Genomic DNA, 16,930 nt, shown 5'->3' on the forward strand with positions numbered 1-16,930 from the left:
ATATAAGGTGGCCGAGTAGAAATGAACAGTTATCACCGGGGAAATAAATGGTGGCATGTTGAGTTCAAGTGGAAGTGTTTTTTCCCCCCCTGGAACTGAATTAGTCTAACCCTTCTTTCTACAGACACCAGCACCTGAACCTTCAAACATTTATTCTCTACCTCTGTTGGCCATTGCTGTCTCAATGATGTCCAGTGTTGGGTCATCTTCACACAGGTCGTAGGGCATGTTTCCATCAGAGTTGACTGCCAGTAGATCTGCGCCACTGTGGGAAATGAGGAAATGAATATTTAAACAAATCTAATCCGAGTTAATAAATGCTCTAAATGTACAATATGCAAGGCTAACAAGAAGACTGCACGAGGAAAAGTGTTTAATATATTATATTTCATGGCACCATCTGTGATCCCGGAGTACCAGTGAAAAAATACTCTAAATAACTTCAGTTAACAGGCTAAAACAGGCCTGTCTTTCATGTCCCGATCTAAAGTGAGACTGAAAACCACTAATCTAGGACTCAAAGTCTTGGACAGGGATAACAAAATAAATCTAAGTTACAGCACTAACTGATGAACCAAATTAATGTCTTTCATCCCAGAACAAGTGGGCCTGCATCATTCAGCTCTTTTTAATTTCACTGCAGATAATGAACCCATGTGACAGGCACAGTCGGTTTGACGAGTCCTGCATGTCAACAGATGGCAGCAGTGTGTTTGTGTGTTTCTACGCTCTGCATACAGGCTGTAATTCAGCCCGTCATGTTAACAAGAAGAAACAATACAAATGTGTACACACAGCGTATGTTAATTTGTCTGTTTTGCCTCTTTGTGTGTGCACGTGTTTTGTTGTTATAGCTTCATTAGGATGCAATTAAAACCTAATAAACTCGGACTAATTAAAACCTAATTAAACATGTGCACAATGTGTGAACTCGTGAGTCATCTATACTTCTTACACGCATTTGGCATTGTGTCAAACACAGTAGCAAGGACGTTTTCACCTATGGGAATTCGGGTCAGTGTTACTGAATTATTAACAACATTTGCATATCAAAGACGGGTAATAATTCAATCTGTGCCATTTTTAAACCACTACACATCCTACAGCTGGAAATAATTCAGCCTTATCCTTTACTGACCTTCAGAGGGTTCACATCTTCTAATATCATTATAACACCAATTTTAAGTAAAGAACAGGGTCATATCCACCATGTCGACAACCAGTTTTCCACTCTTTTTTGTATAATTTGTTAGTGTTCTACTGATAGGTGCATTAGCATTAATTGTTGCTACTAAAAGGCTGCAGCTTCTATTGTTTTTGGAACAGGAAAAAAAAACCCTAATCTGTCTGGATCAGGTTCCTCCAAACTGCCAGTGTGCTCACTGGGTACAGTAGCTGCATTTATACCTGAACATTTGACAGCATGGCAATAATATGCCTTAATTTTAGACTATGGTGTAAGTGCATGTTTTTGTCAGGCTAACCATTCACAGGCCTGTTCACAGCCATTCATTATACAGCTGGTCAATTAAAACTTTCAACTGAAAGTTGCCCATTATGCTCATTTCTTGCTCCAGCTTCTTGGATTCAAGGTTCAAAATTACTATTATTTATCTTATACTGGCCCCATAGGAAGCCATTTTAGCTCCTCTGTCTTTAAGCCGACTCTTATGTTTGTAAAGAACAGCCAATCAGAAGATCTTAACAGCAGGCAGGTGGGGCTTCTGTGCCCATAGCCAAAGCAGTGTACCTAAAATGATTATATTAAGGATATCCCCCTCTCTATGACATCACAGTAATATAATTATTCAGGTGTAGTTTGGTAGAAAGATAAATAATCTTTTAACTTTATACAGAATGTGTTAGTTAACAAATTAACTTCAGTTAATCAGCATCCAACTGTAACTGATCTTTGATTATTTACCCTTAACTGACCTGTTGAGCTGAATCTCATCTATTTAAAGTCAGACCTACCATTCCTCACTGCATACATGACCTTTTACAGCCTAAGGCAGTGCCATTACTCACTGTTCCTGAAGCTTAATGAGCTAAATATTAGATTTCATAAGAACATATTTAGACACTGGTCTTTATCTCAGATAAGATAAGGGCTGTGCTGCAGGAAACCCCTGACATATCATATCTTTATGACTTACTGTGCGATGAGTATCTTAACAAGTCCCGCGTGGCCACAGGTAGCAGCAGCATGCAGGGGTGTCCACAGTTCGTTGTCCTGAGCATTAACACTGGCTCCTCGGTCCAGCAAGAGCTTCACCATCTCCTCATAGTTGTCTATGCAACACTGCATGGAGAGAGATGGGGTAAAGAGAGGGAGACATGATTAGATTTGGTTCTGGTTTTATACAAAATATTTAATGGCCCAGTATCTCTAGGACTTGAACTTGAGTTCATAATACCTTCCTGTAAATCTAGTAATTATAATGGGGGAAATTATTGCACACATTTACAGTGCAGAATGCAGGGCAACTGGGCGAAAGTGCTGCAGAGGTGGGCCAACATCTCAACTGTGCAACACCTGGAGCACTCCTCTCTACAAGACTACAAGCTCCCTCTGCTGTTTCAACTCTTGATGATGTGAACTTTAAGGCACGCAGATATGATTTGCGAGCCAAAAATGTAAATCTGCATCAACTGAACTTGTCACTCGAACTGGCCAAAAGGAGAAAATGAGAAAGAGACAGAAGATTATAGCAAATCTGTAGTTAGAGGAGAGTAACAAAACATAATCAGAACAATATATGACGTGTTGTTAAGGTCACCACTGTCCCTTCCTCCCCAATAAAGTGTGGAAATCCCCCTTATGGGATGCATTTAACCCCCAATTTTGAAATATGACTTTCAAGCCCTGGTCTTCAAACCTTGGAAAAGGAAAATAACTAAGAAATATGAAAAGAAGCAAGATGGTTGGTCAAAAATATATATGTGAGAGGAGGAGGAGAAAAGCTGTGCTTCACTGAAGCTGTACATTTAGGCATCTTAATCCTTTCAAGAATAGTAACAAAAAATAAATAAAAAAGGAGACTAATTTGTCACCAACAACACAGACAAACAAAGTCTACATAGTATATTTTTTAAGGAATATTAACAGAGTACTCTAGAGTGCAAAACTGAGCCAATTTAAACACATGCATTCTGACTTCCAAGTCATTGTGTGGGTTTGTTCCATGGACAAAGGCAAGAGGGTCACAAAGTATTTTCCTTGGAAAAAAAAAATGAGTGTGATTACAGGGTGGGGAGAATGTTCCATGAAAACCATCTTCTAATCAGGCAGCTGTCAGCAACTGCAGTTTTCTCCATCAGAGCTAATTGGCGAGTGTGGCAGTAACATGTTGCTGAACAAAGACAATGATGATGGATAAGGCAGATAAAGAAAACCAGAGGAGGAGGCAGGAAGGTGCCAACACGAAGGATGGAATTACTCTGTCACACTGGGAGGGTCAGAAATAATCAGAAAACCGAGGGTTTCAGAGCAAACAGTTTGCTTCCAAAGTCTGAAAAGGGCACATCAGCCACAGCCTCTATTATTATTTGCACAGGTGAATCTGGTTAAAGGCATTTTTAATGAAACCTTTCAAACTAATTTTGTTTTGTTTGCTTATTTTATACAAAGAACCCATGTACACAAATGAGACATCTGTCACAATAAAATGCAAAAATCACCTTTGGCAAAATGACTGCTGATAATCCCATTACAAAGCCCAAAAGTCCTTCAATGAAGATTTTTTTTTTTTTTTTTTAAAGGGGAATGACAGCAAATAGGAACAACATAAAGATAACAAGGAACAAAAGAACAAAAAATAAAATAAAATCTGTAATCCCCTTATACTGCGAAGGCTTTGAGAAGCAGCAGCCACCTCAGCATGTATTGTGAATCACACTGCTAACACGCAAGTTTCAAATTGTTTCCACTTTCTAAATCTTTGATTGCAATCCAACAAATCACCGACACCTCTGTGTAACTTCCATGTGATTATATTGTCACTTCAGTTCTGCAATTTGGATGAAAATTAGTCAAAGTTGGTGGAATGCGACTTTTCTGTTAGCTCACCACTCTGTGTCTGCGTGCAGTTTGCAGGGACATGAATGTAAATTGCATTAACTAAATCTGCAAAATATTTTTGCTTCATCTTCTCAAATGATTTTCTGCTTTTCTCCATTTCATTTGATTGCAAATTGATCACATTTGTGTTTCAATCTATTGTCAGACAAAAAAAAAAAAAAAAGGAAAAGAAAAAAAAGACTGCCGACAACCACAATTAGTAAACTGGGGGATTGTGATGGACTGTCATGGATTTTTCACTTTTTTTCTCTCAAACTTTTTACTTGCAAAGATAATTGTCAGATTAACCTAAGAGAAAAATGTTTGTGGCATGCACAGTAGAAATCTATGCAGACATTATATGACAAAAGGACCACTGTAGGTCTATGCAGAAAAAATTTCTATGAAACCAAATATGATTACTTTTAAGCAGCAGGAGGTCAATTCACTTGCATATAAGTAGTTTAATTAGAGTGAACCTGTTATGCTCCATGCAGCTCCATTCTCTGAGAGAAGCATGTTGGTCACCCTGCCTTTTAAGCTATTTTTCTCAAAATGCCCTTAATTTTGTCTACAGTAATAAATGCTGCTGCCTGCAAGCTGCAATCGCCGATGTTAAGTATTTCTTTCTGTACTGTCAGAAATATCAACTTTCCAACTTGTCTTTGAATTTTCTGCCACACTGTACATAATCACCATTTAAACCTTGGGAAATTGAGGTGCAGAGAGCAGAGAAACTTTTTTCTTTTTGCGGATTTGCATAGAAGATGAGCTAAAGTGCAATCCCTAGAGATTTCTAGTTCTCAGAGTCGGAGTGAGAGCAGGGATAATACAAAGGGAGGCAAAAACATAACTATAAGCCAACTCGATAGAAGTGCCAAGAAAGGGAAGCAGGAGGGGCAGATTAGAAGACAGAAGAAAGTGACTTTGGGATATGTAAACAGCAACTACATACTCCATTCTACAGCATCATTTACATTGAGTCCCTGCTTTCAAGTAATTTTAGAAGATTAAGCAGCCTACTTTATTCAAACTTAAAGAGCAGAAATGTATATAACAGGGAAAAAAAAAAAGTAAATGCTACATTTGACAATAAATACCCCTTCAGTATTATTTATCGATGTCATGAAGCCAACAACAGCTCGGCTGTGTCTGTAAGATGATGTGACAGTTCAGACTGTTACCTTCTGTACCCGATACAGTACATCCCCTCTGGCTTTAAAAGAAACCCTCAATCTCTATTCTATCCATCACCTGCACTCCTCCTCTGACGCTGCCCTTCAGCTCTCTGATAAAACTTTAATCTTAATGCTTGAACAACAATAAAAAAAAGACTCTTAACCCACACTGACGTAAGAGAAACTGATTTGTGTACATTCTTTGGAGTTTTGTAGCGTCGACTTACAAGGCTACTCAGATAAGGTGCGTCTGACACAAGCGTTTGGTGGTGGGGGAGTACATGAATTAATGTACGGCACAAGAGAGGAAATGAAATTACTGCACAGATGCCGAGGACAAGCAGGAAGACAGATAAGAGGTAAAAATGGATGCAAAGAGAGAAGAAGAAGAAGAAAGAAAAAAAAAGACGACTGACTGACTGGAAACACAGCGGGCTGACGAGCACATCCTGTGAGAAACATTTTAGGGCAGGTGAAGATTTGCATTGAGAAGATTATCAGATGAGAAGTTACAAAGTGAAGTTTTGCATTTTCCCCCTAAAATGACCACAAGACTCGGTATCTGATCTGCAAGCAACCATAAAGGACACAGTCATTTTTGATGGATTGTAATTGCTTTGAATCACTGTAAAATCATAATCAGCAATTAAACAGAGATGGGTTTTTTTTGAAAGAAGGAACAAGTTTAGAGGAACAGGTTTTCTTTTGATGGCTAAAGTTAGCAAACTTAGACTCTTGTGCTGCTCCTCAAAAAAGAGATATCAGCGGTTAAACCAGGAATTGAAACAAGAAGTCTGGTAAGACAATGTCAGACTAATAATGAAGTGAAACAATCCAACCTTACTATTAAGTTTGGCAATATATGGATGCTGGGAGTTCAAGCAGTCTCCTGAACCATTATCTTTAGCTAAAATTCTGTCATGATCGGCTGCTCTCAATTTAAAAATTATAGAAAAATCTCTGTGATGTGTGTATAAAAACACATCACAAAGGCTCACACATATATATATACACACACACATATATATACACACACACACGAATTCTACAGTCTGGAGATCCAGGACCCAGTCACGGAGCGCAGGAGGAGGTGTGCTTAGACATTCCTCCTTTTTTATGATGCAAATTTTTTTCTGAAGAAATCTTCAAGAGGCTTGGCGTGAAAGAGACGTGTATGTGTTTGTGGTTGTTGCTGTTTTGCTTTTTGTTGTTTGTTGTACTTGTTGAGCATGAGTTGCTTTAAGAGGCCTTTACTATCAGTGATGCACAGATAGTGAGATGTCACACACAATTAGCAGGAAAGAACAAAGTATATTTATGACCTCCTTCTGAAGCTGCCAAAAGCAGAAGTGGTATTCTGTGAAGACGGTTTTATGTGTGTCGACTTCCAGTGTTAATGTTAGAAAAGAAACCAGATTCAGAGGAAAACGCAGAAGTGCGTGAGTCACACATTTCCTTTATTTACGTGTGTGTGTGTGTGTGTGTGTGTGTGTGTGTGTGTGTGTGTGTGTGTGTGTGTGTGTGTGTGTGTGTGTGTGTGTGTGTGTGTGTGTGTGTGTGTGTGTTTGTACGAGGGTGATAAATTGACAAACTGGTAATTCGGTGAAACAACTTATGGGTTTCATTATTAGCTGGCAAGCTGGAAGAGATAATTCAAGAAAAATGAACAACCTCATGAAAATTGACAAGAGGAAGACTCCTAAGAGACACATGAGCTTGTCAAAGACCTTGAACACACTGATGTGCTGGCTTATTCCAGCCGGCGGCACAGTCATGACAGATGTCGTCAGAATCAGAAGAAGAGGCTGCAACCTACACAGCAACTAACATCTAGCCTAATCTCCTCTGCCTTCTGAATGCACCCACATGCTTAAGCCCATCTTCTAGTTAACTGCTAGGTTAATCTTATTTCCTGTGACAAACAAACAAACAAACAAACACACACACACACACACACACGCACACACACACACACACACACACACTTTCTCCCACAAGCTAACAAGGCTCTAAACAAAAGACAATGAAGCAAACAGGAAAATAATGTGCCATTCACGAAAGGCATTCAGAATGGGTGTAAGGCTCAGACAAAGGCCCAGATTATTTTTGTGTGCCTGGAAAACAACAGCAACAGTCTTACCGGGAACTGTAAGTGGGCTGAGAAGACTGTGGTTCGGGTCGAGGAGCAAAATGTTGAGGAAATAAGCCTGAGAATTTGAATTGTGGCAGAGAGGGTGGCCGGTGATGAAGCTGGCACTTAAAACTAAAATACCGAAGGGTTAAGTGAGCAAGAGCAGGATCAGGTGCCTGAGATGGCAGAGGATTAGAGACTGAAGGGGGGTTATATTTTACCAGAGCTGGAGGAACTAATGCAAATCATGAAGAGTAAATTAATCTGAATGAGAAAAAAAAAACAAAACAAAACAAATGCCACGTTGAGCTGTAGAGAACTAGACCTAAAAGGCTAAATAAACTAACAAGCAGGACATCAAAGGAGCATGGTACAGAGCCTGAAAAGGTGATTTCAAGGCTGGAACACAATTTAAACCACTCTTCTGTGTCACTTTCTCTTATTTTTTTTCCCTTTCCAAAAAGGATATATATATATATATATATATATATATATATATATATATATATATATATATATAATGTGTGTGTGAAAGTATATTAATAAGAAAGAAAGCTGGTTATTACTGAATTTTGGAAGCAGAGTATAAGAAGATGATGTTGAAAGGCTGGCAGGTCAGAGTCCTTCAAGGCTGAAGTAATGAAGAGCTGAATGACTAATGAAAAGTGTGGAACCACACAGGAATGCAGACTCGCAACTTCACAGCTCAGCATGATCAAATCCTGCAAATGATTATACAGCACGAACATCAGTCATCTCGCTACCAGTCTCAGTCTCCCTGCATAAATATCTGCTTGAACACAGCTAATGTTTCTTTTAATGTAACTCCAGCAGTCTGTTTATATTCGGGGTCATCGTGCCCACTCAGCCACACAGAGGGCCCCCCCCCCGAGCAAAACCCAAGCGCTCAGAGCCAGAACACAGCTGTGGCTTTCCCAAATATGGGACAACGCGAGGCAGGTGTGTGTTGGGGGGAGAAAAAAAAAAAAAAAAGATTAGAAAAAACTGCGGTTCTCTAACTCAGAATAGCTTCAGACCAAAAATATCCTTGTTTACCTACTGTGCAATATCTTGCAGGCTAAACAAATCTGCAGTTAAAGCACTCCAAAGGTTAAAATGTCAACGTAGCAAAAGAAAAGCCAAAAGAACAGGATCTGTTTTATGGCGCATAATAAACATATGTAGATAAAAGCTTGATTTAACTTTGTATGTGTGTGTGGGTGTGTGTTGAATGTTCCTATAGAGCAGCACTGTTTACCCAGGGAGTCAGGAAGACAAACAGTGTCTGATTTGTGGGAAAAAAAAAAAATCATAAAGGTTGAATGAGGGGATTCATTTTGTTGCAAGACACATTAAGACAAACAAGACATGATATGTAAATTGTGGGTAAAATGTGTTCATTTTAGACAAAGTCATGGCTGTGGCTTCCCCCTGATTTCAGTCTTTATGCTAAGCTAAACCGCTGCTGACAGCTTCATATTTACCACAGTGGAAAATGGTATCATTTTTATCAAACTCTCAGCAAAAAACAAAAAAAAAAAAAAAAAAAAAAAAAAAAAAAAAAAAAAAATCAAAGGTAGCTAACTAAGGCTTTACACTTGAATCTAAGTAGGGCCTGCAATTGTGTGGTAGGTGTCTGATATTGTTTTGACTCACTGGCCACATTTTTCTTTTCTTTTTACAGGTTAGAATACAGAGCTCAGCAGCGAGGTTTTCAAACTAACTAGAAGCCATAATGTTAAAGACTTGCTACGAGGTACAACACTGTGAAGCGATGGTACAAATCACAAGTCTGTACATCAGCCTTGCTTTAATAAAACCACATTTTATTTGTGATGTCACAGAAATGATCAACCACAATCCTAAATTGAAACACAGCCAGGTGGAGGCCACTGTTACCATGGAAAGGCCCCCCCCACCCCCCACCCCCACCCAAATGTCAGGTTACTTAGTGAGCACTAAACTTCAGAAACCACCCAAACAGTGACTGCAGTCAGGAATGAGGCACTGAACCATATTGATTACTAGGCTATACTTTACCACAAAGCTCACAACACAAACTGCAACATATGTTCATAATCATCATAATAAAACACTGTTTTTAATCATAATGAAAAGGATTCAAGAAGTCATTCGCTATGGAATCTGGGATTTATAGTAGGTTATGGGATTTGCTGTTCCTTCACTTTTTTAATTCGCATCAAATCTTTTCATGGTCATGATTCACCTCGTAGCTGGTTAGCTGGGTTTGAGGCTTAAAACTCTTTGCATGAGGATTTTCTGAAACGTTGTTGGACAGAATGAATGGGAAACTCACTTCTGGGACTGGAGCCCTTAAAAAAAAAAAAGTGGGTGATCATTGTTGAGCTCTTGTACAAAATATTTTTTGCATTCCATATATGTTATACTGAGAATACAAGCATAAAGACGAAGCCAAGGCATCATCATCTTGCTCTGCTTAAGTATTTGCTATTACATGTAATGAAAGATTGCACATAGAATTAATCATTTTACTCAACAACACTTGTGATCAGACTTGTCACACTTGACCCCCTATAGCAGTGTGCTTTTTTGTGTGTGTTTTATTCCATGATTATTACAAATATTCACCCACCCATTGTGGAACATACCCATCCACCAAAATGGAAAATTTACCCACATTTGGCACTTTGCTGGGTGTTAATTTGCACTCTGGATGTTACAACTTATGAAAAAGGGGGGGGGGGGGGGGGGGGGGGGGGGGGGGGGGGGGGGGCGTTTAAATGCTGCACATCACTGCAAAGTAAAACTATTACTGCCTGTGTGTCAGTATAATTATACTGTGCATTTGCATATACTTACCAGACAGAAATGATGACAGCAAGTTAAACAATTCTGGTGTCCACCCCCCCAAGACATTTTCTGTGTGAGCCCTCTGAATTGGCACCCTACTAGTTCCAATACAGCAGTTTCATTAAAATGAAGGACTGAGGATGTTTTCTGTGACGCGCTGCTGGTGACGGCACAGTTCCACGCACATTTATGCAAACAAACAAATTGGCTGATTTTACAGGTCACATTATCACAGCTGAAGCAATCGGGATGCATTCACCAAAGGGATGAAATACTGTAGTAAACACTGAAGTGTGCGTACGTGTGTGACTGCGTTTGTGTGTGTTGTCGTATATACAGTAACCCCTGCAAGACGTCTGCTGATTAATGTCTTGAATCAGTGAGGTGAGACCAGTCCTGGACAAATACGACACTTCATTTACAGAAACATCACTGCCACATCATTTTTCTCACCTTCTGCCGGATGTCTGTGCGTTCTCACGCTCATTTCTTTCCCAGTATCTATTTCAGTATCTATTTTTCTGTCTCGGCTTAATCTAGCTTCTGAAAAACAAGACAGCAAACTGAGGGCACCAAGAATGTGTGTGAGGATATCCTATGTGTCACTGTCTGTTATATTTTCCGATGTGTGCGTGTGCTGTTATTCACACTCGCGAAAAAGGTCTCATCTTGAAGACACTGGCTGACCCATCCAAATAGCAGATTACCAGGTACACACATTCAAAGCCGAAAGGTCAATCTGATCTCATGGAAGCTCACCACTTTTAAAAACAGCAGTCACACCGTTGGTGACTGATGGACTTCAATTTTCTCTTCCCTGTGTTCATTTCACCGCCTCCCAGCAGGAGCCTGGATATTAAGCTTTGAACAGCCGGGAGAGAGAGAAAAAGATGGTTGTTGTAGCTGAAGCAGACTGAGAAGTTAAAGAAGGCAAGAGGACATAAACTGTCAGAGGTATACTAAAATTGCGGAGAGAGACAAATGAGAAGGGGGGGGGGGGGGGGGTGAGGAGCCAAAGAGAAGAGGAGAAACCAAAGTTGTAAATAAGCATCAGGCCCTTTTGATCTGTTTAAAAATGTCATCATTTAGGAAGTCAGATTTGTTTTTATTTTACATTAAAATGTGACTCCACTTTGGGGGGGGAAGGGGGTTGGAAAAAGTTTGATGACTTCCACATTGTAAACAACTGCTTTTTCGCCCATAAAGTTGTCATCCAGACCTAAATAAAATCCTGAGTTTACTCTACAAGCTGCTCCAGCAATTGACATTGGCGGGTGGGGGGGCAAACAAACTGGTGCAGTCAGCTACAGCAGTGTGTTTATGGACATCCTGCTGCTTCAGTAATCCATCTTTTATACAAAATAAGATGTTTTTTTCTGGCTGGTATGTTTTCAGGAACCTTTCAGCTCAGTGGTGGACACTGCCTGTGGATAATGGCAGCATCACATAGCCTGTGATTTCAGGTTTACAATGGGGCAAAAGCAGGCTTCTTTTAAATTCAGAGGCTGTTTTGTGATCAAATGAGACGTGGAATTAGCTTTTGTTTGCACAGGTAACAGAACTTTAAAATGAAAAGTGACATGCAGCATTGATTTGGATGAGGAGGAAGCTTTGATTATCATGTAAGTAATGGCTTTCATTAGCAAGTGAAAATAGGCCTCATAGCCTCTATGAATTTTCTACAGCAAAATTAATTAATATTCCCCAGAACTGAACTAATTTCCTGATTATTAAAAAAAAAAAAAATCTTTTGTCAGTGTCAGAAAACCTCAAACTTTAATTCCTACCCTAGCAAACTGATCAGGAAATGATTTTATTACATTTCAATATAGACATAATGATGGTCATGAAAAAGCCATGATCAAAATATATGATCAAAACAAAGAAATTAAAGTCAAAGGAACTTTATATATTATGTGTCTGATCTAATGGTCAATTTGAGCACTATGCCAATCAAAATGATAAACAGCAGATTTTTTTTCACGTGCACTTTATTCACTTATTTGCACTTTTCCAGTTTTTTTTTTTTTGCTTCTTGTCACTGGTAACCTCTGAGGCTGGAAAATACCAGCCTAATCTTTTTTTTCTACTGGTTTTCTACTGGTGTTGGATTTGTTTGACTGTGCAAACACAGCCTCCCTCTTTCATTTCTTTGACCACTTTTTTGAAAAGGTTGCAGTTGCAATATTTGCTCATTCCAAAAACTTACTGATATCCAAGTCTTTCACGATTCTAAAGGCAGGCATGTTTCCTCCTCCTCAGACATTTTCCTTTTTTCCTCAATATAAAATAAAGCCTACTTCTATATTTCAAAATGGATTTTTGATACTGGAACATTATAAATATGGTCAATGATACAATGTCATGGAGCAATTTGAGCTTAGGAGCCTTGCTTGAGACACTTGTGGACAGAAAAGGCTGAGAATCAAACTGCAACTATGTGACTGGAGGATGTCTTTCTCTACTTGCAGTTATCAGACATGCAACTGGCAATCCAAGTAACAAAAGTTTTTTCATAAATGTTACAATGTCAGCTGGAAAAAAAAAAAAAGGCAGGCAGAGATTGATGCGTCACAGAAGTCAGAGACGGACATAAAGAAAAACAGATAATCTTACCTGATGCAGAGCGGTGAGGCCATCTTCATTGCAAAGGTCTGGACTCACATTGTTCCTCAGCAGGTAACGAACTGTTGGGAAAAGAAACAAAGGAATATAAATGAAGGTGGAAGTTTCACACACATTTCTAAGATTGGTTTAAATACCAGATTTTCTTCAAGTGCTTTAAAAAAAAAAAACTGCTCTTACAAATTTAACTGCTCTTACTTTCCTGCACAACCCACTCACATCATTAAAATCTATTTTGTGGTTGAGAGTTAAAAGATCTGTTTCTGTCGCCACTTGTTAGGCACACTTGTTGCATGGTTTTTTTAGGATCAATTCATAGAGAATAATAAATCCTGGATGCTTCAAACAAAATAACAGATGCAGGTTAAAAGCAGGACAACACCGTATACACCTTAATTGACATCCCCAATCAATCTACAATACATCAGTCCTGCAGCACAATCGTGATGCATCTCTGCAGGGACAATCTCTCAAATTATCAGCCCAGCCGGGACGTTACTCAACTGACCTTGGAAATATGCGAGGATGGGTGAGGGGTGAGGTAGGGACTGTTGTGATGGAAGATGATGTAACAATGCTTGGGATTACACAGTTTGTCTGACCAGACAGATAAAACCGCCATGCAGACCACAATTCACAAAATATCAAGTGCCAGCTGTCTGACTGCTAAACCTGCCGGCCTGAGCAGGAAGTGGCAATGGCACGTAGGGCTCGTCTCAGTCTCATTATTACTCCCTGTTTTGTTGGCTGCCATCTTCCCAGACAAAAGACACCAAGTGAATGGATAAATCAGATTATGATGCTGAATGCTGAGAGAAAAATGAGAGAGATATGAGATAATTATCACAGTACCTCTGGACAGATGCACTTATTTGCTCTGTAACAACTGCTGATTGAGCTTTTGTCCCATCTTGGCCACTAAAATGTAACAATGTAAATTTCAGATGTTTTCCACAAGTCTGTCCCTTACTGTATAACTTCTGATTTAGCTTCAACTCTGGTAAAGTAATTAAGAAATAACAGTCTGCATGCTGCCTGAGAGGAGAAAAAAAAAACCTCAATCAAATCAACCAACCAATCAATCAGTAATCACGAATTGTAAAGTTTATTGTTGTGGGTACAGAGTACTAATTTAAGCCAACCTAGATGAATGTATCTGCATTTTTCCCCAACATCTCACTGCTCTGATCTCTACACCATCAATATACAATCAGGAAGATTAATAATGAGACCATTTTTCCACTGATTTATAGCTAAATGTCTGCTTATTTTGAGTACAAGTCTACCTCAGCTACTTCCAAGCACCTTTTTGCATGAGAAAAATGAAGAGCAGATGAAACGCAGGGTCTTTGGGAGGAGCTGCACCTGGCATCTTTTTGGAAGTTAAGAACAGTCTGAGCTCCCAGGCAAGCGCCCATGATACGACCTGCATTTTTTCGTGACAGCTAATAAAGAGGAGGGAGGCAGGGTGTGCTAAAGAGAGGCCATGACAAGAAGCTGAATACAAATGGAAATGGAATGGAAGGAAGTTCAGTATTTAAGTACAATGGGTGAGTCGTAAAAGTTTCCTTTATGTGGGGGTTTAATTGAAGTACTCCTTAAAAATAATGGCAAGTAGTCATAATGGAAGAGCACTGTGCAAAATGTGGCTGAGGGAGTCCTTTTTCCATAATAAAATAGAATGATTAAAGTGGAGCCATTATCAACCTATTTCTATTATATAACTTCCAGAGTCCTGTATCGATTTAGCTCAATTAAGCTTTTGATACGCACTGCCTCCGACGTAGTATAACTGTGATATTTTACTCTGAACATTTTCGGCATCATCGCAGTATGTCTCCAACCTCACTTGCCTTTAAAACTCAATGACACTGAACCAAACCAAACAAAATGAGCTACTGCAGCATTACACACTTCTGTAAAATGTAAGAGAGGAAAAGAGTGCATCATAATGGTGAGTGCTGAGAGAACTGAACCAAGGTTATACAGTGCAAGCTTAGTCTGACTCCATCCCATAAATGCCAGGCACTCTTTCCTCGTTTCCTTACATTTTCTTCCCCAGTGACATGGGTGGGAAAATATAATTGCACTGCATTAATATTTTATTGAGTGGCCACAAGTTAGTAATGCATTAGAATTAGATACTCAAGTCATGACCAGAAGTTACATTAGCAGCTCACAAATCCCCTCCACCACATGGCTTTCAGTTAAAAAATAAATAAATCTTTGCATATTAAATAAGTAAGCATGTTTTCCTACTTGCTAATCTAATAGAAATTATGTCAAAAAAATGTCGCAATATATCAGCAAGCAGCATTAAGAGCTGTTGCTGCTTGCTGATATATTGAGAGTACTGTGAATACTTTGATGAGTAACGTAAACTAATAATAATAAATACGGTTTTGGTCTGAAAAGGTGCATCCAGGCCCTAAAGGATAAGATGTGTGCCAAACTAAAGCTTTATAGAGATTAGCACATAATGCGATAAGGTGAAATGGTGCAATCCCCTGGCAACAAGCATGATGAATATTGAGGGATATTATAACGCATCCCAAAAATAAAATAAAACCAAATCAAATGTATCTATGCTTCATGCATGGAGCTCGCCCACTGTGCAGTAAACAACAGATTTGGTGTCATATAGCAATTGAGTTAGCATGTGCCCACACCTTACCAACTTGTGGCCACAAGTTATTGATCTCGACCTTTTTACCCACCTGTGTTACCGTGGGGGCTCTGTAATTTGGAGTGCTGTGTTGTAACAGTGTGCAACTGGATTGTAAACGAGAAACCTCAGAGGAACTACAGGACTAGCATCACCTTGCAGCTGAATCCTCTGATTTTCTTGTAATGAGACAGTTTTTTTTTTGTTTTTTTTTTCCCCTGGCTTTCAAAATATAAAGGACCTTCTGAATATCATGTATAACTATGTGTGCAGACTATAGATGAATGCTAATTGGCTTAGCTTATTTAGGAGAATGCATCAAGCAAACAAGTTAAAAAGTGGCCTCAGTTTATGGTAATTTCTTCATAGAAAAAAAAGAGATGAAATGTCTGAATCAGAATGAATAAATTATGGAAGAATGAGCATTCATGGTATGTTTTCTAGTAATATTTGGAGTCACTAAGGGCTCAGTGTGATTTACCACAGCATTTCAGCTGGCTGTGGTGGAAGAGAAGGTTGCCTACACAATCCCCACCTCCTCCTGTCTGCATGCCAAAGTGTCCTTGAGCAAGAAACTGAACCCAAAGTTGCTCCAGATGGCAGATCTGTGTTGTCAGTGCTATGTGAGGGTATGTGTGAGGTAAAGCACTTTGTGAATAACTAAAGGAAAAAAGGCACAATACAAGTCCATTTGCCATTTACTACACCCACGAGTTACTGAGTGTGATGAGTGCAAAGCTGTAATGACAGGACTTCAGGAGGTCATGAAAGAATATTGATTTTTCAAAGAAGCTATTCACCTTCTCTTATATGCAGGGATGTTAGGGTTCAGCTGCATTCTAGTTCCAAACTACAGCTGGGAGAAATTCAGCATTTTCTACAAGGAAATATTCAAATATTTGGTATAACCAGCCTTCTGAATGAATATGGCTTCTATATGATTAAGAGGTGTGATCCAATATGTTTGTCCACACATACAGTACATTTCATTTTCCTACATATATTAAAAAAAACAGATTCATCCAATAAAGGTAAATAAATGGATCTGCATCTGCAAGAGCTTCACAGAAGAACACACACTAACCAGATCACAGGCTTAAGGTCCCACAGTACTACTGTTTACACACATATTAATGGCATGTGTGTAATCCAATAAATCAACCCTATCTTTACAAATTACATTAACTGACAGTTTCCTATTAATGAAGATGGGAATACGTTTGCCACCTCAGGCAAGTCTCACATATGACACTTTTTCACCACACGTGTTGCCAAGACATGCTGACGTTGTCCTGGCAGCCCCACACTTTTTTCTTTTTTATCTTTAATTTCTTTAATAAATTCAAGATAAAAATATTTGTCCACAAATACAGACTTGTGACTATATGCATGTCATTTTTTTCTTCACTTTTTTGTGTGCAGACTTTCCTCTGCATTAA

At 39.1% G+C, this 16,930-nt stretch overlaps 1 protein-coding gene across 1 annotated transcript in view; it reads right to left on the reverse strand.

The window, feature by feature from the left end:
- The window catches only part of ppp1r16b (protein phosphatase 1, regulatory subunit 16B), a 92,611-nt gene that overhangs the window by 19,407 nt on the left and 56,274 nt on the right, over window positions 1–16,930 (reverse strand). The window contains exons 3-5 of the mRNA XM_030729916.1: window positions 12,818–12,888; window positions 2,157–2,302; window positions 162–265 (exon numbers count right to left, since the gene is read on the reverse strand). Of these exons, the coding sequence (XP_030585776.1) occupies window positions 162–265; window positions 2,157–2,302; window positions 12,818–12,888 (321 nt within the window). The remainder of the gene's footprint in view (window positions 1–161; window positions 266–2,156; window positions 2,303–12,817; window positions 12,889–16,930) is intronic.

The sequence above is a fragment of the Archocentrus centrarchus genome, chromosome 5 (genome assembly GCF_007364275.1).
Source record: "Archocentrus centrarchus isolate MPI-CPG fArcCen1 chromosome 5, fArcCen1, whole genome shotgun sequence".
Classification (NCBI taxonomy): Eukaryota; Metazoa; Chordata; class Actinopteri; order Cichliformes; family Cichlidae; genus Archocentrus; species Archocentrus centrarchus.